The 24,405-nt window shown below is 42.7% G+C and overlaps 1 protein-coding gene across 4 annotated transcripts in view; it reads left to right on the top strand.

Annotated features, from left to right (window-relative positions):
* RCAN2 (regulator of calcineurin 2) overlaps positions 1–24,405 on the top strand; it is a 271,728-nt gene that overhangs the window by 225,619 nt on the left and 21,704 nt on the right. For all 4 annotated transcript variants that reach the window (XM_086706998.1, XM_086706997.1, XM_086707000.1 and 1 more), the window contains 2 exons: positions 18,577–18,750; positions 23,594–23,765. In XM_086706998.1, coding sequence (XP_086563124.1) covers positions 18,577–18,750; positions 23,594–23,765 — 346 coding nt within the window. The remainder of the gene's footprint in view (positions 1–18,576; positions 18,751–23,593; positions 23,766–24,405) is intronic.

Here is a 24,405-nt window from a genome sequence, read left to right as displayed (position 1 = left end):
CCTTGCTGCTCTCTTAGATACCCTTCCCCTCCAAGGAAGTGAGGCACAGGTGTTATCTGTTCTCAGATCCCCAAACTCACTTGGGGATCCCAGAATTCTACCTGCCTCTTTGAGGTTTTGGCCAAGATTAGGGCAGAATGTAGGACCCCTACTCAGACCTATGTCAGCACGTAACTGTATTTCTCTCTTCTCCAGCTCCCTCTCGCTCTCTAGTCTGGAGAGTTTTTGTCATCTTTGATGGGAAAAACTGACTCTGTAAATATTCTAAATATTTTATATTTTATATCTTTTAAACTTGAAAGCTGAGAATCTGACCCCCTTGTTTTCTGCTTTCACAGCTGAGGGAGCATCTGACCCACATTTAGCTACCTGAATAGACTAATAGCATTCAAAGAAAGAAACCGTCAGTTAATACACCCCTCAACAAATACAACCAACCTTCCAAAAAACAGAAGTCAGCAAACACTTTGCTTGTGTTATCAAAGGTTTGCAGGTCGAACTTGTTCTCGTCTGAACTCAGCTCTGTGTTAATCACAAACAGGAAACAATAAACTGCTGCTGGAAAGTGGATGGTAAAAGAGTCACAGGCCACATTTTGTTGGCCACATGATCCAGGAAACCTCTATGCTCTATCCCATTGAGCCAAAACTCTCGTCATCATCTTTATCAGCATTTTATGCATCTAGCCTTTCACAGAGCTGGTTACAGGCCAACTTCACCTAAGACCCAAATGCAATGGTTAGGCTCATTCACAAAAGAAATACACAAATTATGACCCCCCCCCCAACATTGGCCACATCCTTTCAGCTTTCTAAAGAGAAGATGATCATCATTAGTGCAACAACCATGATTCCGTTTAGAGAAAATGCCCATGTCATAGGTGGGACACAGCCATTCGGCTAAGTCTACATCCATATCCTTTCTGCACTGAACGAGGAGAAAATACATTACTGTTTGCAAGATTTATAGGCTACTATTTATATCTGTTTATGGATATGATCCCTGCATTTTTAAAATCCTACACACATAGATTTTTTTAGCTAATCAAAGAAAGATGGTAATAATTTTCAGTTATTCTAACTAGAAGGAAGAGATTGACTTCAGCAAAGGAAAATCACTTAAGCCCCTTAAGTCTTATTTGATCTAAAAAATGGTAATAGTGATAATGCTTCCCTTACATACCTCAGAGGGTTGTGAACCTTAAGATATAATCTATATAAAACATAGATTACATGGGTAAAAGCAATGTATAAAGCCTGAAGTACAACAAAGACACCTGATGTTCATGTTTTTATCATCATTAGTGATAATATAGAACATGTTTTCATGGATGAAACAGAGAAAGAAAAATTCTGAAGTCCATGCCTTCATCTTTAGTCAAAGAAGAAACAAATTTTTGAAAGTCAATTAACCCAATTGCTTCAGTGGCCAAAAGGACAGCATAATGTTGGTACCATCAGGAAGGGCATTGGCAAAAATGTGTCAGCTCATATGAGCCACCTACATCCAATATTTGGAACACCAGCTCCTAAAATAAATAACAGCATAGCTCTGGTTACCGTTCCTGGATAAAGACATAGCCAAGGCCTACAAGGGCATAAAAGCAGGACAGGTAAAATATTCTACAACATTTGAAAACATTAGATACCCTTAAACTCAAACAAAAAAATGCTACATGAAAGATGTTTACCCAGGGGGGCCTACAGGGGGTGAACATAGCCCTTATTCATAACTTCTTCATAACTTCATAATGGTATAGCAAACCATTAGAAACTTACAAAAGCCAAACTCAGGACAAAAAAAGAGAAAAAAAGAAAGAATCTACACTTTTTCAGAATTATCTACTAAATCTGGAAAAACTTATGGAACTAATTCTTTTTTTTTTTTTTTTTAATTTTTTTTTTTCAACGTTTATTTATTTTTTGGGACAGAGAGAGACAGAGCATGAACGGGGGAGGGGCAGAGAGAGAGGGAGACACAGAATCGGAAACAGGCTCCAGGCTCTGAGCCATCAGCCCAGAGCCCGACGCGGGGCTCGAACTCACGGACCGCGAGATCGTGACCTGGCTGAAGTTGGACGCTTAACCGACTGCGCCACCCAGGCGCCCCAAAGGGACTACTCAAAGATGTTTTCCCACCGAACAGAAAGTGTTAATTCATGAAATAGAAAGGTAGGACATATACATGGAGTGGTGGAAATAACCCAGGACTGAGATTCAAAGAAATCTTGTCATGACTGATGTACAACAGGCCCAAAACTTAACCAGTGGAAAGAGGGCCTCTGCCTTGCTGGGGGTCTGTGCTAAGTGACTTCGAGACTCGACTGGATGTAAAACAAATTGTATAATTCGGAACCTGGATGTACAGTTGTGTGGTGTTATTAATGAAATAAGAGCTTCTGTCTCTTAAATGAAAATGAAAAGAGAAGCATGGAGCCTGCTTGGGTTTGTCTCTCTCTCTCTGTCTCTGTGTCTCTCCCCGCACCACCCCCCCCCCCCGCCCCTGCTCTCTCTCTCTCATAATAAATAAACTTAAAGAAATAATAACAAACAAAAAAAGTTGCTGTAATGTCTTTAGGTTTTGTTGTGTGTGTACATTTAGGACCCAAATTCTAGTGCGGTTTTGCCTCTGACTGGTGATGAGGCCTCGGGTGTGTTACCTACTGCTCTGCTTTACCTCTTCCAGTTTGCAAGTCAAGGGGTTGGAATTGGTCACCTCTACTATCCCCTCTAAGACTAGAGATTAACTTGATCACTGATCAAGTGAACCTTTGGAAAAAGTCATTAAAACTGAGTGAGATCAGGAGGTGGCTGAGGTTGGTATCATTCTTACATATGTACTGCTTGGTCTCAAATGTCGCTTGATTAAGCGACACACAACAGAAATAGATTGCTCAGTCGATCTTCAAGGCAGATTGCAGTTCACATGATTGGTCAGCTCAGGCCACAGCTGGTACCATTTGGAAATCTTTTCTGGTTTTCCTCTTCACTTGTCCATGGAAACCTCCAACACAGAACCCTACCTACCCAATGGACTCCTCCCTTGTGTGGGAAAAGAGTCCAGGGAAAACAAAGAACTTGCAAAGAGCAAGATCATAATCAATGCAAAAAGAATGTAGTGAGGGTGCCTGGGTGGCTGAATCAGTGAAGCATCCAACTTTGGCCATGATCTCACGGTTTGTGAGTTCAAGCCCCACATCGGGCTCTCTGCTGTCGGTGCAGAACCTACTTCAGAACCTCTGCCTCCCTCTCTCTCTGCCCCTTCCCTACTCATGCTTTCTCTCGCAAATGCAAAAATAAACATTGAAAAAATAATGATTAAAAAAAAACAATGTAGTGATTGTAAGACCAAAGCAATCAATGGGTATCATTGCTAACCATAACTTTGCAAATATATGAATTAATGCAAAAAATATTGAAAACTGCTAATACCCAAGGACAGCACTGATAATTCCTAATAGCACAATTACATAAATCAGTATTCACTGAGTCAGGAAGCTCTTAAGTCTGAAATTGTCCAACCCATGCCTTCCAGTCTGGTGCTACCCAAACTTAAATGGGATGCTGATCATGCAGGGATCTTGTTGAAATGCAGATTCTGAATCAGTAGGTCCAGGGGCTTTATGGGGCTGAGATGCTGCTTGCTTAACAAGCCCCTGGGGTTGCTGCTGCTGGTCTGTGGTCCACAGGTTGTGCTTTCAGGATGACATACAGCACCTAGAACAGTGTCTGCACTTAGGAAGGTCTGGTAAGTGCTGGCGATTATTATTATGGCTGAGATGTGCAGGGATTCCAGCTCTCCATGCTCGTGCGCAGTAGCACTTGGTTGTGCAATGGTCAGTCTTCTTAGCGGAACACCTACCTAGAATCTTTTCACATACTCATTTATGAATTTTGGTAATCCCTAAAAACGTATTCTGTATCTGCCTCATTATATTGCAAATAAGTATTCCATACTATAAAGTCTATGAAATGTGCCTGATTGGCTGCCCTGAACAGCAGAGAGGGCTTGCATGTTCCGACAGGAGTGGCCATAGGCAGGACCATCACCTCTTTCTAGGGTGTTGAGGATCACAGCTTTGCCATCCCTGATTCAGAGGCCCAGCCAGGTGATGACCACATAGCCAGCATGCCCTGAACAGTCCTGAGATCACAGTATAATCAATAGTGCTCCTGCTTCAAAGTGCCCTGGTTTGGGCAATACATAGGGTAGTGATTCTCATGATCGCGGACACTGACGACAAGTTACTGGCTGCATTCGGCTCGCATGCTTCTCCCCAAACTTTCTGCCACAGGGAGAGAAGGGAATTCTCAGTCAAATCATTCTTCTTGGCCGGCAATGGTTTCGGCCCTACATCAGGCTTATATTCAATAATCTTGAGCTTTTGTGTGTAAATCACACACACACACACACACACACACACACACACACACACACACACACACAAATATGTGTATTGTGGAAAAAAACATACTTTCATTACTATGATCCTATTTGCAGATGCTTCTAGTCTGAAATGCTTATGTGAAGCTCCCATCCTTTGGCCAGGAGAAGCTTCTTTTTGGGTTCCAACCATTCCCCTAGGACGACACCAGAATTCTTCACACTGCCTCTGGTCCATGACATGTACAGGAGCAAAGTTGACTGAAGACGAAAGATGCGTCTGTCTCATTGGGTGAGAGGTAACAGGAGGGAGAAACCCATATCCAGCTGGCTCCTCTCTGCTCTCAGTGGGGTGACCTAGAGGTTGGCCATAACTCCAACTACTGGGCTATCTGGGGTGAGATGTGCATTCTGTCATGACCGGCTAGCCACATAAGGCAAATGTCGAGTCTCTTTCAACCCATTTCTTCATCTGCCTCAGAAGCTTTATGTGAGATTGAAATGGATTATCATATGTAGGGGGCTTAGTGAGGGGTTGGCTGCCTCATAAATGTCCAGGTGGAAATTTAAGCACTGTGCAAAATTGCGATCCCAAATTATGCTCAGCGTTAGCGACAGCTGCAGAAGTGGTTTTGTTTTTAGGAGATCCGTGTCAGCCTCGATGGGTATTGGCTCTCATGTTTCAGTCTGGAAAGCTCTCATTCAGGTAGCGTGTGTCCCAACTCTGGGACAGATTGAAACAAACCTTTTAGTTTCAAATCTCAAGGAATTTGAACATGAGGGATTTAACTGTGTTAAGGTTTTATCATTAACAAGTATTCTTTTTGTGCCATTATGTGAAGAACAGAGGATAGGACCTAAATAAAATGGAAAAAGTGTAATTGAAAGGAGGAAGAAACAGTGGGGTGGACCAATAGGACCATAAGAAACTGTGTTTTCTTTCCAGATTTAAGATTAAGTCATAAAAAGTTGCTCATATCTGCCTCTCCAAAGAATGGAAATGCCATTTCAATTTCATGAGAAAAGTAAGTTAAGGATACCATGCTGCCTTTGAAAAGCTTGCTTTGATCGTATGCCAAATGGTAAAATGAATGAATTAAATTTTAAATCGCCTATCTTCTGGAGGATGTGATATGGAACATATTTAGGATTTAGCCCTTTAATTTAACATTAAACATCCTAAAAATGTCCTCATCAATTATTAACTTCCCGATATTAAAACGAGGCTTCACTTCAGTCTCGAGAAGACAGAACACTATTTGTTTTTAGACGTTCATTTCCTACCTCTTTCAATGACAACACAGAGTGGCATTCAGGAAAGGGGTCATTTCCAAAATTGGTCTCTGGGCTAGTGAGCGCTCTGTCCCATGTGCATCAGCAGGATTAGAATTCAAATGAAATGTAGTCAGTGGAGCATATATATTGCCAGGAAAATAAATGTTGTAAGAAACATGTATGAGCTGACTCGTAAAATAGCAAACTCTCAAACCTCACTTGGTTCACATTTACAGCAATTCTATGAGTATTTAATAACAGTTGTGAGTGTGCCACAAGGGAAATATGATTCCTTTCGTCATCTTTTTCCTCAGTCCCCCAGCATGCCTTTCCTTAGAGGTGACATCAGATTAATAGGGACATATAAATCCTTTGATGATGATGCTTTCCTGCCCAGAACAAAAAGCTTCTTCAAACGTCCCCCACCACGATTCATTTCCACACATCAATATTCTGTCCATTTGTCACATACCATTTATTCCCTGAAGTCTTTCTTGACTCTTCCTGCGTGTGCTCATGCACACACACACACACACACACACACACACACACACACAACTTTGATGACCCATCATTTCTGAAAGGAGATTCAGAGTGTGTGAAATAATCAAAGGAAGAGGAGGGTAACCCTAAACGGAGAGAGGGTATGTCGGAAGAAGGGGTCAAGAAAGACTTCAGGAAAGAAGTGTGTATAACTTGACGTCAACTTCCCTATCATAGTAGGGTGTTCAGTACACATTTATTGATTTTTTTAAATGTATATTTATATATTTATTTATTCATTTTGAGAGGGAGGGGAGGGGCAGAAAAAGAGGGAGAGAGAGAGAGTCCCAAGCAGACTCCATGCTGTCGGCACAGAGCCCAACATGGGGCTCAAACTTATAAACTGTGAGATCATGACCTGTGCCAAAACGAGAGTCAGATGCTTAACCAACTTAACACCCCGGTGCCCCACAGATGTATGGATTTTATGGAAGGATGACTTTGAAGAGAAGAGAAAATTCACCCAAAGGTAGCATGGGGGAGAAGGGGAGGACTGTTCTATTCATCTTGCCTTGTCATTCATTACCAAGGGACCCCTTCCCATAGTGAGGCATCCTGGATGGTACACAGCGGGCACTCAATAATGCATACATGTGAAAAGGACACAAGGGTCAAAATGACACCATTTCTGCCCTTGAAGTTTCTATAGTCTAGTTAATGAGGGAGCAGTTACCCTCACTAACTAGATCACTGTGTTATGGGATGTCTTAACCTCCAGAGGATTCAAATCAGAGAGATTTCTCAGATATGAGACCTAAGTTGGTACTCGAGAGACAACGAGACCTTACTTGATGGGGATGTAACATACAGCGTGATGACTGCAGTTAACAACACAGTGTACTGTAGACTTGAAACTTGCTTTGTGAGTAGATCTTAACATTCTCCTCACAGGAAAAGAAATTGGCAACTATTTGAGGTGGTATCTTTTAACTAAATGTATTATGGCAATCATTTTACCATCTGTATATATCTCAGACCATTATATTGTACACCTTAAAGTTATGCAGTGTTGTAGGGGCCAATTATACCTCAATAAAACCGGGAAAAAAAGAATATGGGGGGAAAAGTTATCTGAAGGGAAAGGGTGTCAATGGCAGAAGAAGGAGCAGGTGCAGGAAGGCCAGAAGTACAGAAGTGCCTGCCTTAGGAACCTGTGCGTGGAAGTTAGGAAGTGAGTGGCTGGTGTATAAGGGATGGGGTCGAGAAGGGGTAGAATGTGAGATTAGTAGGGTGAGTGAGGACCATTTTATAAAGGGCCTTTAATGCTAAGCCAAGCCGTATTTGAACAGCTGTGTGAAGCCACTGAAGGATTTTATATATCGGAATTTTGTCTTTTAGAAAGACCTCTCTTTAGGCAGACTTTCAAAGTTGGTTCAAGGGTTGCCAGACTGAATCTAGAGAGACCTAGTGCAGTAATGGGACGAGCTGTGACAAGCCAAGGAATTGGTGCAAGGGTGAAGGGTTGGGAGAGCACAGGTCTTGTTGAGTTGCGGTAGGATGTGGGAGTGGGGGAGAGGGAGAAGATCAGGTGACCCACGGCTTCCTAACTTGAGCAACTGGGTATGGAGACCGTTCATTGAGACAGGGGGGTGGGGGCAGCAGAATTAAAGATATCCAACCGGTGCCTTAAACTGAATAGTTCCAAAGCCAAATTCTCTGCTAGGGCCTCTAAGGGAACGTCCAAGAAAAAAGTTGAATATGGGGAATAGAGTTCTGGAGATGGGCTTGTCTAAGAAATAGGTGAAGTGTTGTTGGAGGGGCGAAAGGAGCCAGGTGTGAGGGAGGGGCTGAATGAATCCCTTATGTACCTGAACTTCAAACATTTTTGGTAGTGGCTGGCACCTTTGTCATGTATTCACTGTCTCTCCGAGCCCTGGCCTCCGCTGATGGCACAGGATCTCCAAAGGGAACAATTGACAGCAATTACCCAGTTGATTCCTCCTCAGAATTCTTTCATTTACCGTGCCATTTTTGTCAAGAAAACTTTGAAAGCTTCGCAGCCAAGAAAGAAATACTGATGGTTAATTTGGACTCTACATCTTAAGTAGATAATAACATCAATAAAATCATATTAGTATAATTAGACTTAATGTCATGTGAGCTATTACTCTGGGCATCCCTGTAATTGCGCTTTACCATCTGTAAAGGATTAGATCCAGGTAACAAGGCTAGATATATAAATACAGTTGGATATAGACACAGATGTAGGTGTACCTCGACCTGGGGATAGGGAGATGTGCATATCTAGGGCTAGCAGGCCTGTGAACAGACATATGAACAAAATATCGCTTCTCCTCCAATCTGGTGCGAGCACACTAATGCTCAGTACCTTTCTGAGTGACTTAAACATACTCATTGACTTGATGTTCGGGGAACCCCTATCACATAGAGACTATTATTCCATCTTACAGACAAAGAAACTGAGGTGTCAGATAGATCAGTAAGTTGTTCAAGGTTGCACAAATCCTGGGTTCAGGATTTGAACGAGCTAAGCGTGGCTCTAGAGTCTACGCTAGTGACGTGGCTTTAGGCGGCCCTCCCATTGCCTAAATGTAATAGGTAGGACGATATTTAAATGAAGTTAAAATGCAATTCCTGGTCTTACGAGCTACGAAGGAGACTGTGCCTTTCACCAATCACACAGGCACAGTTAGAGAGAGCTTCTATCTAGTCAGGGCTGGGGACAGCCATAGGCGCTCTTGCAGGTTGATGATCAAAGAAGAGGAGCTGATGGCCCAGAGAAGGATGAAACTGTCATTAGCCCTCAGGAAATGCCCTGAACCGAGGCAGCCATTGATACTGTAAACTGCAATGTGGCAGCTCTAAAAGGATCATCAGATCCTTCCTTTGTATTTAAAACCATGCAGATATGTGCCATTTGTGGCCTGTACCTGAGATCTGTGCTCATAATTCCTCCCTCAGAGGTCTCGAGGTTACCTGATTGACCCTGTACTCATCCCCAGTACGTGTGGGGTGCTCCTCCCCACTCTTCCCTGGATATCCAGAGACCCCTCGGGATGCTTAAAAACGTTCTGCGGCAGACAGGGAGCCTGCAGCCATCCACAAATGGTACCTTGCTTGGTACAGCAAGATCCATGTCCCCTGGGCTCTCTTGGTGGGGGGCAGAGTGACCTCCCAGAACAAGCCCTGGGCTCAGGTGCTAGAAGGGTCTCACATTTGCTTCAGGGAGTTAGACCCCACAAAGGTCCTAGGCAGACGGACAATGCCACCTGTACGTTTCCCTCTTGGTCCACTCATCTAACACTTACGATCCCTTACTGTACAGCTGTTGGGACAGGTTCTGAGCACCCCTCTTACTGGCTCCCCCCATCCCCCGCCAGTCCTCCATCTTGGGTATTTACAAAATGTGTGCTGGTGTGCATAGCAGGGAAATACTCAGGCATCTGTATGATAAATGAACTGACATTTTGCAAATTCAATTTCTTGGCTTTCTTTCAGGTGATCCAAACACATAGGGACATGTTCCTTATCAGCCCGAGAGTCATACAAACACCATATTTTTGCTGTATTGTACACATGGCCTCCAGACTCCTTTGTGATGGCACAGTATATTTGTCATTTCTCTTAGGCATATTTCCTGGGAAATGAATGAAATTTCAGCTTTAAGGCCCTCATTGCATGGGCCTATACCCAGGCCCTGGCAGGACCCTGACGATGTGTTTCACGTGATCATATATTTTTTGGTAAAATACATAAAACTAACTTCTAAGAATTTCTTATTGTCGTTAAAAAAATATTTCACTTTGGGACACCTGGGTGGCTTAGTCGGTTAAGTGTCGGACTCTTGACTTTGGCTCGGGTCATGATCTCACAGTTCGTGAATTTGAGCCCCATGTTGGGCTCTGTGCTGACAATGTGGATCCTGCTTGGGATTCTCTCTCTCTCTCTCTCTCTCTCTCTCTCTCTCTTTGCCCCTCCCCTGCTTGCTCTCTATCTCTCTATCTCAAAATAAATAAAAATAAACTTAAAAATATCCCACTTTGGCACCTATTTAATATTATTTTGCCTAAAGAGGGTTTCCCAAGTTCTCAAAGCCTCAAGCTCCACAAAGCTTAGGTTGACCCCCATTCAAAGAACATTCCAGATTGTAGCCCCTGTACATATTCTTGGCTTAGAGGAGTTTGAGGGGTTTGTTTATCCAGTTCTATATGCGTAGATGGCAGCACAGTGAGATCAGGAAAATGGAGACTTCTTCCTCTAGAAAGAAGTCAAAATGTACTCTCGCATAGAAACATTATCCAGCCACCGCGAGACTTAGGGTGGAAAAGAAAGAACAGATTCGAACACAGGCCATGGAAAGCATTCTGCTGAGAGAAGCAGGTGATGAGGTTTTAGGACAAAGTGGGTTCTTTTAGAGTTTAGACCTTTGACTCTCACAAGGACCCCAGTGGGAAGGGACAAAGCCTTTTGTGCCTTTGCCAGTGAATTATCTTCTCCCAAAGCAGTCACGTGGCACAAGGTCTGTCCGCTTGTTCTATCAGTAAAAAAGGGTTGAGAACCTCCTTTTCATATTGATTTTTCTATTTAGGTAACATCGGGACCACAAACGAAACGAAACGAAACGGCATTTAATACAAATCTGCTTGGCCTAAGAAATCCTGGCAGGTTAAAATCCAGGAGGAAAAATCCCCCCATGCAGTCCTGATATTCCTTTCACACAAGCAGTCTGCGTTAGGGAAGATTTATAACAGCGGGTCCTTGTGCCAGGAGGCCCTCCTGAGCAGCCTGTAAAATCCAGTATGATCTTTAAACATGGGATTTTCACATGACTTGTCAGTGGACTCCATTGAGAGGTGATAAACCGAAATGAATTATTTCATTCTTCAGCAGTTTCTGGGAGGTATTATCTGACAGAGGAGAGCCTTGTGATTTTGAAAGAAGCCGAATTTCTTATTAAGATAATTTATACCCAACGGGCTCATAAGTGAGAAAATTGAAAAATATATAAAGGCATACAGCATCGTTTGGAATGCGGATAAAGGCAGCGTCGGACCTCTCCAGGAGCTTCGTCCTCAAGGATAGCACTATTCTTTCCGGCTGACAAGGAAAGCTGGTTTTCTTGTTCTCGCTTTTCAGACTTCTCTCTTGCCTGCATCTAATGCATGATGTTTACGTCATGTAAACAACTTGAGCTTACTAGTTCTGGTTTTGCTAACTGGATAGTTGAGTGACTTTGTGGAGGTCATTACCTTCTCTGGCTTCCATTTGCTTCATATGTTGTTCAAGGACAATAACAATCTCAACTCTCCCTCAGAGGGTCAGTTCAGATAAGTAAGGATTCGGGGACATAATATATTACACAGAATTGTTCTTCTGTAGCCTGTCTGGTTGGAGTTAAATTTTAATATGCTAATAGTCTTTCTATAAGATACCTTACGGTTTTGTCTCAACCAATCAAGTAGAATGCATTGAGCCCTTCCTAAGTCTTCCTAAGCTTAAAAAGCAATAGTCGCTCCCATGTTGTTGGGAAACTATAATTAGTCACCTGCTACTTGATTTTGTTCCATCATTTCTGAGGGCAGGGTTCTTCCCATCACTGGAGCCTCTTTGTGAGGACCCTGGACAGATCCCTCCTCCTGGTTCCAAGACAAGGCTCCTCTCTACCCTGTGGACCCCGAGACCATTGTATCGCTGGTGGGGAGTGCCATATCGTGTTAGCTTTGAGAAAGATTAGAAGCACATTGTTGTCCCAGTCACGCATGGCGCGTGTTCAAGACCCCGTGAGAAGCTTTTCTGGTTTTCAGGAGGGTGTCCTGTCAGAGGGACTGCCCTTGTAAATCTTTCACAATACACTCCTCATGGGAAAAGAATAACTAGGCGTTCTTGGCTCCAATTTATGTTTCTACCTTTGTTCCCCTTTTTTATTTCTGTAACTCAGTTCCTATTAAGCAAACACATTGAAAGGCAGGGAATTTAAAATCCCCAAGTATTCATATTTGAAACCAAGTTACCCTTCTTCCTTCTTTTTCCACTCCCCGCACTGCACACACCTGTCTTGCACACCCCACCCTGGAATGACCCCGCTTTCCACTTCCCACTCACCTGGAAAAAGATGGTGTAACAGAATTCGCTGGCTCTGTTAAAACCATAGGATCCCCAGTTTCATTCGGTCCCTTAGTGCTGCATAACTGCCTATGTTAGTTTTCTAGGGCTGCTGTGACAAAATACCACAAACCAGTGCCTTAAAGTCACAGAAATGTATTATCGCACAATTCTGGAGGCTAGAAAACCAAAATCAGGTGTCGGCAGGGTGGCGTTCCCTCTGAAGCTTGCGGGGGAATTGCTCTTCGTCTCTTCTTAGCTTCTGGTAGTTGCAGTCTTCCAGCAATCTTTGGCCTTCCTTGGCTTACAGTTGCATCACTCCAGTCCTCTGTCTTCAAATGACACTTTCCTTATGTCTCCCTGTCTCCCCATGGCTATCTTCTTATAAGGACAACAGTCATCCTGGATGAGGGCCCACCCCATGCCAGTATGACCCCCCCCTCTTACTTAGTTACATCTTCAGTGACCCCATTTCTGATAAGGCCATATTCTCAGGTACTGGAGACTTGAGTGTGTCCTTTGGAGGGGACATAATTCAGCCCATTATACCGTTCTTTGACTCATCCACATTTACTCTCCTTACCTCTGACCACAGCAGCTGTTCTGAGTCTTTCTCAAGCTTCTCAAGCCCTCAGTCTCCCTTCACCTTCCCTACCTGAACAGAGGACCTCACCATCCATTTCCCTGAGATGAAAAGCCATCTTCAGTTTGCTCGTCGCATTTCCATACTCCTCCATCCTGATCTGTCACCTCCTGTCTCACGGGAAGAAGTGTCTACAAGTCTCTCTGAAGCCTCTTCTTCTTGTCTCCACTACCCTCTCCTCTTTCCTGTCTCCTCTCTTCCCTTCATCATAGTTTCATTTTATCAACCAGGAAGTGTCTCCCCACACTCCCAAAAATCTTGTTGTGACCTGACTTCCCATGTAGTTATCATCCCACCTCCCTCTTTCTCGTTACCACACTCTCTTTCTCCACCTTTTCCCCTCCGTTCACGCCTCAATCCATAATAATCCAGGTTTCACCTCCACATCTGTCCAAACAGCTCTCAGTAGTGTCACCAGTGGTCTCGCACTGGCCAAAACCGTCTTCGTTGTTTTCACCTTCCCTGCAGCATTCAGTTACTATAACAACACTTTCTCGAATGATAGCCCCTCTTGGATTTCCATTATGTTGTGTCCTCAGAATTCTCACTAGACTTCAACCCAAGCCAACTAAATCCTTACTTTCTCTGAGATATTATGGTACTGCTGTTCTCAAAGGATGGTCTACAGACGCTTTTCCATGAGGTCAAAACTATTTCCACAATAAGGCTAAGACACTATTTTCCTTCTCAGCTGTTTTGACAGTTATATCCATGGTGCAAAAGCAATGGCAGTTAAAGCCGCTGGTGCTCTGGTATGAGTCAATGCAGTGGCAGCAAATGATATCAGTATTATTCGTACTAAAAAAAAAAGATAGAAGAAAGTAAGAAAGAAAACACCAGTGTTACTTAAGAATGTCCCTGATGGGGGCATCTGGGTGGCTCAGTGGGTTAAGCGCCCTACTCTTGGTTTCAGCGCAGGTCATGATCTCACAGTTCATGAGATCGAGCCCTGCACCAGTCTCCGTGCTGACAGCATGGAACCTGCTTGGGATTCTCTGTCTCCCTCTCTCTCTTCACCTGCCCCTGCTCTCACTGTCTCTCTCAAAATAAACTTTTAAGAAAGAACTTAAAAAAAGAAAGAACGTCCCTGATGAAGCCATAACATATATTAATTTTATTATCTTTTTTCCTTGAACATGCACCTTTTTAATAATCTGAATAACGAAATGGGGAGTACACTAAGTATACCTGGATACAATGTTTGAGGTGAGATACAATGAGATACAATGTCTGAGTTGAGGAAACATTCGAAACTGTCCTAAGCTGAACTAGGCATTTGTTTTTCTCACGGAACACCATTTGTACTTAAAAGAACAACTAACAGACAAAGTGTAGTTATGCAGACTTAGATATTTGGCAGATATTTTCTCAAAAGTGAACGGATGAGGGTGTTACTCCAAGGAAAATAACTGTCAGTGTTTGTTGCCAGTGATTAGGAATGAACTTTCAAGCAAAAATTAAAATTTTGGAAAGCCTGTATTTACCAACACGAATCTGACATCTTTCCAGTTTCTAAAGGCTTTTTGATAAGATAGGTGGTAATATTAATGAATGTGACTTTTTATACTGTGTGATGAAATGGGTGAGGATTTGGAAAACCTACATAACGCAAGGAACCATATTTTTCAAGTGGTCAATGTACGTCATTACAGAATCATGCATGGGTTTAAAAAAAACACACACACATTAGGGGTGCCTGGGTGGCTCAGTCGGTTACATCTGACTTCAGCTCAGGTCATGATCTCACACCGTGAGTTCAAGCCCCGCATTGGGCTCTGTGCTGATAGCTCAGAGCCTGGAGCCTGCTTCAGATTCTGTCTCCTTCTCTCTCTGCTGTTCCCTCCCTCATGCTCTCTCTGTGTCTCTGAAAAATGAATAAACTTTAAAAATGTTTTTTAAAAATTAAAGGTGAAAAATAGATAAATAGACTTTAGTATAATCAAATAAAAGTGTTATTTGATTATAGCTTCAGAGTCAGCATTGTAATATACTTTACGAAACTGCCACTTGTCAAGCTTTGATGAAGTATCAGGAAAAAATATTCACAAGGAATTTCGAAGAATATTTGAAAGGCTATTAAGTTACTCCTCCCGTCTCCAACCATGTATTTGGGTGAGGCCAACTTTGATTCATATCCTTCAGACAAAACCACATAGTATAACAGATTGAGCCTAGAAGCAAATGGAGATTTCAGATATCTTCTATTAAGTCAGAAATTAAAGAAACTTTCAGAAATGAAAAAAAATGCTCATCTCACTAAATTTTTTCTTGCTTTGGAAGAGTTATTTTTCATAAAAATATTATTTTAACATCTAATGGTCTTATTATTGTTACTTTTAAATACACTTATAAGTGTATATATTTTTCACTTTGCAGTACAGTGAACATTGGTAAGTGAAATTCACATTAACAAAAGTTCTTTAGGATTCTCCCTGACTTTTAAGCGTATGGTGAGGTCCAGAGACCAGAATTTGAGATCACTGCTGTGGAACTCTTTTCAAACCAGTGGTTACAAAGGGAGCTAACTGTTGAGGAAATGAGGAATTTATTGGGCGTGTGAGGTGCCGGTCACTGTGTGTCTGGGGGGAACCGGGGCATCGAACCCTAGATTTGCTCTACAGGAAGGTGAGACACCCCTGTGGCTACCTGTGTTCAGGACACCGTTTTGCCTAAGGGTTTGTCGCTGTGCTTCGCCTGCCTCCAACCAATTTCTCCTCATGCTCTGTCACCTCCACCAGCGAAATGGTTGTCATATCACTCCTGGAAGCAAATCGAGAGGGCCAGTGAATCCCCCCCATTCTTGGCCAGCTGCCTGTCACCACTGCCACTACAAGTCCCCAAAAGACTTGTGCCGAGAGGACAAGCCAAGTAAATGTTCATTTATTGCAATGATGATTATTATCATTATAGGGTTTGTGAAAACTCTGGCCCCTGAGTCCAGGTTTGGTGAACGACCTCTTTTGATGATCAGCCTAAAGGCCCAAAACAAGAAGAGGAATGAGGTTCCTGTCACTTGCCAACTCTAGCTTGATGCAGGAGCTGCCTGGGGCTCTCTTTTGAAGATCGGTGGAGAAAACGATTGCCTTCAGTTACTGACATCTGCCGAAGCCTGCCAAGGAGTCGGCATATAGGCCATTCATTGTCAGCCCTCCCCTAAGCCCGATGCCAAGACCCCTTGATTTTTTTTTTCTAATCCAGGTTCTTGAGGCCAAACAGCTCTGAGCAACTGAGATGCGAGGCATAAAGAAGAGATATACAATGCAAACAAGGGACTAGAGTCGAAGGAAAAGAACACCTCCCCTCCAAGTTGGTCTTCATGGCCACGCTCAGGCGCGGGGGAGGAGATGAGGAAGTGAACTCCCAAACCAGAGGTGGAGAAACATAGAGCTACAAAGAAGACCCAAGAACTTTGTCCTGAGAAATATGACTTTTTCTAGATAGAAATAAAAGCTTTTAATCTCTTAATTCCTTCCATTCCTAAAAATTCCCCAAATTAATTAAACCACCAGCTGTGATGTGAGCAGCTGAGGGCACTTGTCATTGTGAGAAACCAGAAAACATTGTATTCACCAAGACCCCTGTTCAGGAAAACACAATGTTGTTAGGAAACGATTCCTTAATGAGCCCTCTTGGAGTGGTGGCAGAGGCCCCAGGCCCAGGGGTCGGCTCATCCCATGGCTTGAGACTTGAAGGAAAAACTTCCCAAGGAACAGACAAGGAAAGATCCTTGTCTTTGTTCTGTTTCTTTGGTTCTTTCCTTGTTTTGTTCTTGTTAGGGGAAGGGGATTGAGAACTCAGTCTGAAAAGGGGAGAAAGAGCCCCTTAAATCTCCATGATGTCATCAAACTTGAAAAAAAAGAACTTGCTTTGAATGTATCATTTGTGGTTCTGGACCGGACAGATAAAGGCATAAAAAGAAAGACACAGGAGTCAAAAATGGGAGGAACCATAGGCACCCCCTGGGGAATCTCAGAAACGAGCCACGTTTTTGGAAGGGTCGCGAGCCATGGATCTGAGGGTCTGAGACGTGTTCATCTGGAGGCCCAACAGGCGGGGAGACCTTCTCTGCCATCTGGGCTCTTCTTCCTGTGCAAACCCCAGAGGTCAGTGACGTCACAGCCTCGCATCACACTGCTGATTCTCCTAGATGTGGTCACACACAAGCTTGGGTCAGTTTATTGATCCCCATCATTTGCTCCTGCTGTGGCACCTCTCCCTTCTTCTCAGCCCAGCAGTGTGATTCTTTATATAATTGAAAGCGTCTCTATATTCAGGGTCACAAGGACTTTGGCCTGGTTGTAGTTCTGCCACTAAGTGCCCATGTGACCAAGGCAGGTCCTTGTCTCTTCAGACTTCAGGGTGCTGATTTATGGAATGATAGAGGTGAGGAAGGAAATGGCTTGGGGCCCTTACAAACCAAATTCAGTGAATCTTGCTGAACCTTGGTGCATCTCCATTCCGACTTGTACTCACTCTTAAAGATATACCTTCCGTCGTAGAAATAAAAGAATCAGGGTTTGTTGGTTTGTTTACATAGAAGTTCTTTACTTAGCAACAATTTCTCCGCTAAGCACATACAGTAACTTCACATACACTGGTTGTGTCACTTATAACAAGGATTTTTTAAAGCTAAGAGAAACCAGACAGATGGTATTAATATATGTATTTTTTAAGTCTTTAATTTTCCTTTTGTGCCTTGCCCCCGCCTTACGGGCATTCTCATATCTGTGTCTGTGTCTGCCTCTCACAGTAGGTTGTTAGATCACTGAGAGCTGGAACGTAGTAATACTCATCTGTGTACTCCCCTAAAGCCTAGCAACCGTGCCTTGTAATAAGTGAGTATTTAATAGAGATGTGTTTAGTTGAATTGAAAATTGTACTGAATCAAAAACTTCAAATGATTACTTTGTATTGTGATAGGCTTGGTTGTGCCGTAGGAATAAAATAATCTCCAGATCTCCGTGGTTTAATGCGATAGAAGTCTGTTTGTTTATTTGTTTTGCCAAAGCAAAGTCAACTCTAGGATGGGTGGGAGTAGGGAGAAAGATCTTTCTGCTCCACACAGCCCCTCAGGGACCCAGGAGAATCTCCTGCGGGACCGAGGAAAGTCCTGTTTCTCGATGGTATACCATTTGGAACACACGGCATCTTCAGAGAAAGATAGGAAACTTTCTCAAGGGCTTTTTCTTGCCTTCTGCACACATTTCATGGACCAGGACTCATCCCATGACACCATCTAACTAGTGCCACCAAAGTGGGTCGTCACTTGTAATGTCTACCGCATACTTTACTCAAAGAGCTCTAATATTTTAAAGTTGATGACCTTCTTTGAGAATCTTATGACAACAATGATCCCTCTCCCCAGAAAACAATACATATACAGAGAAACTTCCTCAACATTTTGCATAATTTTCAGGTCTGTTATGCATTTCAAACCCCATTCACTGCTCCTCTAAGGATCCCTAGACCCAGGTTGCAAATCCTTCCACTGAATCCACGGGCATGTTTAACACCCGGTAACAGATTGACAGGTGAAAAAAATGCATGACTAATGTGCTGCTTGAATGTTATGTTGAGAACAGCCTATTTATTTACTTATTTATTTATTAATTATTTGTGTCGTGCAAGATACATGACCCACGGATTTTCCTCTGTGTTTGTTTTATCAGGAAAAATTTGAAGGTCTGTTTCGGACTTACGATGACTGTGTGACCTTCCAGCTATTTAAGAGTTTCAGACGTGTCCGAATAAACTTCAGCAATCCCAAATCTGCAGCCCGAGCCAGGATAGAGCTTCATGAAACCCAGTTCAGAGGGAAAAAATTAAAACTCTACTTTGCACAGGTAAGGTAATTCTTGCTCTACATTATTATTATTATTATTATTATTATTATTTTGCCTTTTTAAAAGTGTAAATGGAGCCCTTTCTACTTTGACTGGTTTGTAGTCTATAATTAGTTCACAGATAAATAAACCTATGCCCTGATTCCCAGACAGGGGTATCACAGAGGTTTAGAAAGCAGGCTCTGAGGGCTGACAGCCTGAGCTGTCACCTGGGCAAGTTACACAATGTCAGTGGGTCTCAGTTTCCTCACCTGTAGATAGGGAGAATGATACACACACACCGTTCTGCTGTTTTACGAGGATTAAGTGGACTATTGCATGTTACAGTACTTAGTGTTTGGTAAATGCACAGCAAATATCAGCTAGTACTTGTAATAAGAATGGTCTACACCTAGGGCGCCTGGTGGCTGAGTCAGTCAAGTGTCCAACTCTTTGTTTTGGCCCAGGTCAGGTCATGATCTCATGGTTCATAGGTTCACAGCTCTGTTGGTACGGAGCCTGCTTGGGATCCTCTATCCTCTATCCCTCCCTCTCTCTCTGCCCCTCCCCCCCACCTGCTCTTTCAAAATAAATAAATAAACTTAAAGTTAAAAAAAAAGAATGGTCTATTCCCAACTACTCTTAAACTTCCTAGCAGGCTTATAATTAAAAGTTCAGTTATATGATAGTTTTAGTGGACTGTATATCTTTCCAATGACTCCGATTCATGAGAAAAGATTACAAACATATGGAAATCAGTTGTGTGTTTTATTTCATCCAAAAATAAGTGCTGGCTATTCCAAACAGGGATGAACAGTTCTTGGCAATGCTCACAAAGTCCACGGCAATAGAAAATCAATGTCCTAATATTAGTTCCATCAGTGCCCTCCCTTCATCATTAGATATCCTGATCCATCTCGTATCGGTCAATAAATGTTGTTCCCACCTTTGGACTCTATGACGATGGCATAGTAAAAAGAGCATAGACTTTGCTTCTTTTTAAGGCTGAATAGTATCCCGTTGTACGTAGATGCCACTTTTTCTTTACGCATCATCTGTCGACGGACATTTATGTTGTCTCCACACCTTGGCTATTGTGAATAGTGCTACAATGAACACAGGAGTGTTAATATTTCTTCCAGAGTCTGAATTCAATTCTTTTGGATAAATACCCAGAAGCGGAATTACTCATTGAGATGGCGGTTCTATTTTTAATTTTTTTAGGCGCCTCCATATTGTTTTCTGTAGTGGTTATGCCATTATGCATTCCCACCAACAGCACACGATGGTTCCTGTTTTTCCACATCCTTGCCAACACTTGTTGTCTTTTATTTGTTTATTTAATTTTGATAACACCCATCCTAACACCTGTGAGGTGATATCTCATTGTGGTTTTGATTTGCATTTCCCCGGTGCTTAGTGACCTAAATATTTTTTCACAAACCTGTTGGCCATTTATGTATCTTCTTTGGAGAAATGTCCATTCAGGTCCTTACTCTGTTTTTTTTTTTTTCACTGAGTTACTGGGTTTTATTTTGTTTTTTTGTAGTTTTTTTTTTGTTTTGTTTTGTGTTTGTTTGTGTTTGGTTGTGTTTTGTTTTGTGTTTGTTTGTTTGTTTGTTTTGCTTTTGAGTCATAGGAGTTCCTTAACTTCTCATCCTATACATGAATAGAGAAATTAACCTGTCCTATATCTGGTTTATAAATATTTTCTCCATTATGCAGGTTGCCTTTTCACTCTGTTGATAGTGTCCTTTGGTGTAGAGAAGACTTAGCTTGATGTAATTCTGCTTGTTTATTTTTATTTGTGTTGCCTGTGCTTTTGGTGTCATACCTATGAAAACATTGTCAAGGCCAATGTCATGAGGCTTTCTGTTTATTTTCTTCTAGGACTTTCTCAGTTTCAGGTCTTATGTTTAGAATCTTTAATCCATTTTGAGTTAGTTTTTGTGCATGGTGTAAAATGAGGTTTCAACTTCATTCCTTTGCATGTGGATATCCGGTCTTCCCAGCACCATTTGTTGAAGAGACTGTTGTTTCCTCATTGTGTACTGTTGACACTCTTGTTGAAGATCAGTTGACCCTCTGTGTGTGGATTAATTTCCGAGCTCTCTGTTCTGTTCCATTGGCTTACGTGTCTGTCTTAATGCCAGTCCCTTGCTGTTTTGATTATTGTAGCTTTGTAATATATTTTTTAAATCAGGAAGTGTGATGTTCATCTTTCTCAAGATTGATTTGGCTGTTTGTGGTCTCTCATGGTTCTATATGAATTTTAGAATTGTTTTTTTCACTATTTCTGTAAAATAAAAATGCCATTGCAATTTTGATAAGGATTGCATTGAGTCTGCAGTTTGCTTTGGATAGTGTGGGCATTGTGCAATATGGATGAACCTGGAGGACAGTATGCTAAGTGAAATAAGCCATTCACAGAAAGACAAATATTGCATGATTCCACTTATATGAGGGATCTAAAAAAATAAAATTCATAGAACCAAAGAGTAGGATGGTAGTTGCCAGGAACTAGAAAGAGTGGAAAACGATGAGTTACTAATCCACAGGTATAAAATTTCAGTTAGATGAGGTGAATAAGCTTTAGAGATATACTGCACAACATTGTACCCATAGTCAACAATAATATGCTGTGGGGCACCTAGGTTCAGTCAGTCAAGTATCTGACTCTTGATTTCAGCTCAGGTCATGATCTCACAGTTTGTGAGTTTGAGCCACACATCAGGTTCCGCACTGTCAGTGCAGGATTCTCTCTCTCTCCCTCTCTCTCTCTGCCCCTCCTGCGTGCTCTCTCTATCTCAAGTAAAATAAACAATAACAAAAAAAAAAAAACCATTAACAATAATATACTGTAGACTTAAAAATGTATTAAGTGGGTATATCTCTTGCTAAATGTTCTTACTGTAATAAAATAAAATAAAAACTAAATAGGTAGAATTTAGACTTTGGCCTTAGACCCATGTTCAGATCCCATGCTGCTAGTAACTATGTGATTGGTAGAAACCTCAGTTTCTTCCTCTAATGAAACCCCACCTGTTTCCTTAAAAAGTTAAACATATAGAGTTCCCATCTGACCCAGCAAATACTCACTCCTAGGTGTACATCTAAGTGACTTGAAAATAGGCCTCAAAAAAATACATGTACACATATATTCATATATAGTAGTACTATGACTAGGGTAGAAAGGGTAGAAACACTCCAAATGTCCATCAGCGGCTATGGTCCACCTTTCAACAAACAAACTGTGGTCCATCTTTCATTGGAATGTTATTAAACCATAAAAAGGAATGAAGCATTGATACATGCTACCACATAGATGAACCCTGAAAACATTGTGCTAAGTAAAAGCAGCCAGACACAAAGAGGTCACATGTGATTCCATTTATGTGAAATATCCAGAATAGGTAAGTCCATTGAGACATAAAGCAGATTGTTGGTTGCAGGGTCTGACTAGGGGCAAAAAAGGTAGTAGCTGTTTAATGGGTACAGGGTTTCCTTTAAGGCAATAACAATGCTTTGGATTCTCTGTCTCCCTCTCTTTCTGCCCCTCCCCACTCACACGGCCTCTGTCTCTCTCAAAATAAATAAACAAACTTTAAAAAAAATGTTGGGGCACCTGGCTGGCTCAGTCGGTTAAGCAGCAGACATCGGCTTAGGTTATGGTCTCTGTGGGTTCAAGCCCCACATCAGGCTCTGTGTTGACAGCTCAGAGCCTGGAGCTCGCTTCGGATTCTGTGTCTCCCTCTCTCTGTGCTTCCTCTACTCACACTGTGTGTGTGTATCTCTCTCTCAAAAATAAATAAACATTAAAAAAAATTAAACTAAATTTAAAAAATGCTTTGGGGGAACCTGGGTGGCTCAGCCAGTTAAGCGTCCAACTTCGGCTCAGGTCATGATTTCAGGGTTCAGATGGTGACTTTGAGCCCCAGGTCGGGCTCTGTGCTGACAGCTCAGAGCCTGGAGCCTGCTTCAGATTCTGTGTCTCCCTCTCTCTCTGCCCCTCCCCTGCTTGCCCTCTCTCTCTCTCTCTCTCTCTCTCTGTTTCCGTCTCTGTGTCCCTCTCTCTCTCTCGAAAATAAATAAACATTTTTTAAAAATGCTTTGGATGGGGGCGCCTGGGTGGCGCAGTCGGTTAAGCGTCCGACTTCAGCCAGGTCACGATCTTGCGGTCCGTGAGTTCGAGCCCCGCGTCAGGCTCTGGGATGATGGCTCAGAGCCTGGAGCCTGTTTCCGATTCTGTGTCTCCCTCTCTCTCTGCCCCTCCCCCGTTCATGCTCTGTCTCTCTCTGTCCCAAAAATAAATAAATGTTGAAAAAAAAATTTTTAAAAAAAAAATGCTTTGGATGTAGGTAGAAGTGGTGATTGCACAACCCTGGAAATGTACTAAAGGCCACTGATTGTTTACTCTAATGGTTAATTTCATATTATGTGACTATCACCTCAATTAAAAGAATGAGAGAAAAAGAAAGGAGAGAAGGAGGGAGGACAGGAGGGAGGAAGGAGCCTGGGGACCAGCAGTTCAGCCTCACTTGGGAACTTGTTAGCAATGCAGATCCTCAGACCCCACCCCAGCTCTGCTGAATCGGAAACTCCAGGAGTGGGGGCTCTGCAGTCTGTGCTTTTAGTAAGCTCTCCAGGTAATTATGATGCACGCTAAAAGTTGAGAGCCACTGTTTTAAGGATGAAATAAGATAACTGAGCATATGGTGTGTGGTAAGTAGTGATTATTATTATAGCCTGCTTCATTGGATCACTTGTCACAGGCTCCAAATGCGACTCTGCATCATCGTGTACCAACACGGCACATCTGAGGCCCTAATGAATAATGCGTCTTCATTTTTTCCCTCTTTGAAAGGTTCAGACTCCAGAGACAGACGGTGACAAGCTGCATTTGGCTCCACCACAGCCTGCCAAACAATTCCTCATCTCACCCCCGGCGTCTCCTCCCGTGGGCTGGCAGCCCATCAGTGATGCCACGCCAGTCCTCAACTACGACCTCCTCTATGCCGTGGCCAAACTAGGACCAGGTACGCTCTGCGACCCTTTTGCGAAAGAAACACCGTCAGCAACCTAGAAAAGCCAAACAAGATTAACAGCCTTGAAATCCGGGGCTCACGGTAACATGGGCATTTCTAATGGGTTTATTGCACTGTGTGGACAGCGAGAGGGCTGACGGATGGGACGGCAACACCGGACTTTGTCCCTGTTTAACTGCAATTCAGGAACCGGTGCTAAAATGCCTGTCTGTGCAACTTCTGCGTTGCAATGCAGATACTTTAAGACCGGGAAGAGCCACTGGATTCCTTTACCATGAGGAAGTTGTTTGTTTTCTCAGAACAGGCAAAATGAGCTCTAGCGACAGGCACGAGGCTTCGATGCTATGCAAGCTTCTTTTACTGCTGCCATAGGAAAGCCCAGGAACCCTCTGAAACAAGACAGTTTTCCTGCCAAAGTGAAGTCTCTAGGTCCCCAAGAACCAGATCACAATAGCCTCTAACTTAAAAAAAAAAAATCTTTCAGTCCCCTCATTTCTGGTGGTTGGTACAGGAGGCTCAGATTCTCTCATTCTCTGCAGTACGATATTCCATTGGGTGAATATGCAATCACGCTTTACTCATCCAGTCTCCTGAGTTGGACACTTAAGACAGTCTCCAGTTTCTTGCCATT

The sequence above is a fragment of the Puma concolor genome, chromosome B2 (assembly GCF_028749965.1).
Source record: "Puma concolor isolate L17-30 chromosome B2, mPumCon1.1.hap2, whole genome shotgun sequence".
Classification (NCBI taxonomy): Eukaryota; Metazoa; Chordata; class Mammalia; order Carnivora; family Felidae; genus Puma; species Puma concolor.
The sequence above is the reverse complement of the archived record's forward strand: the minus strand, read 5'-3'. Positions and strand labels throughout refer to the sequence as shown.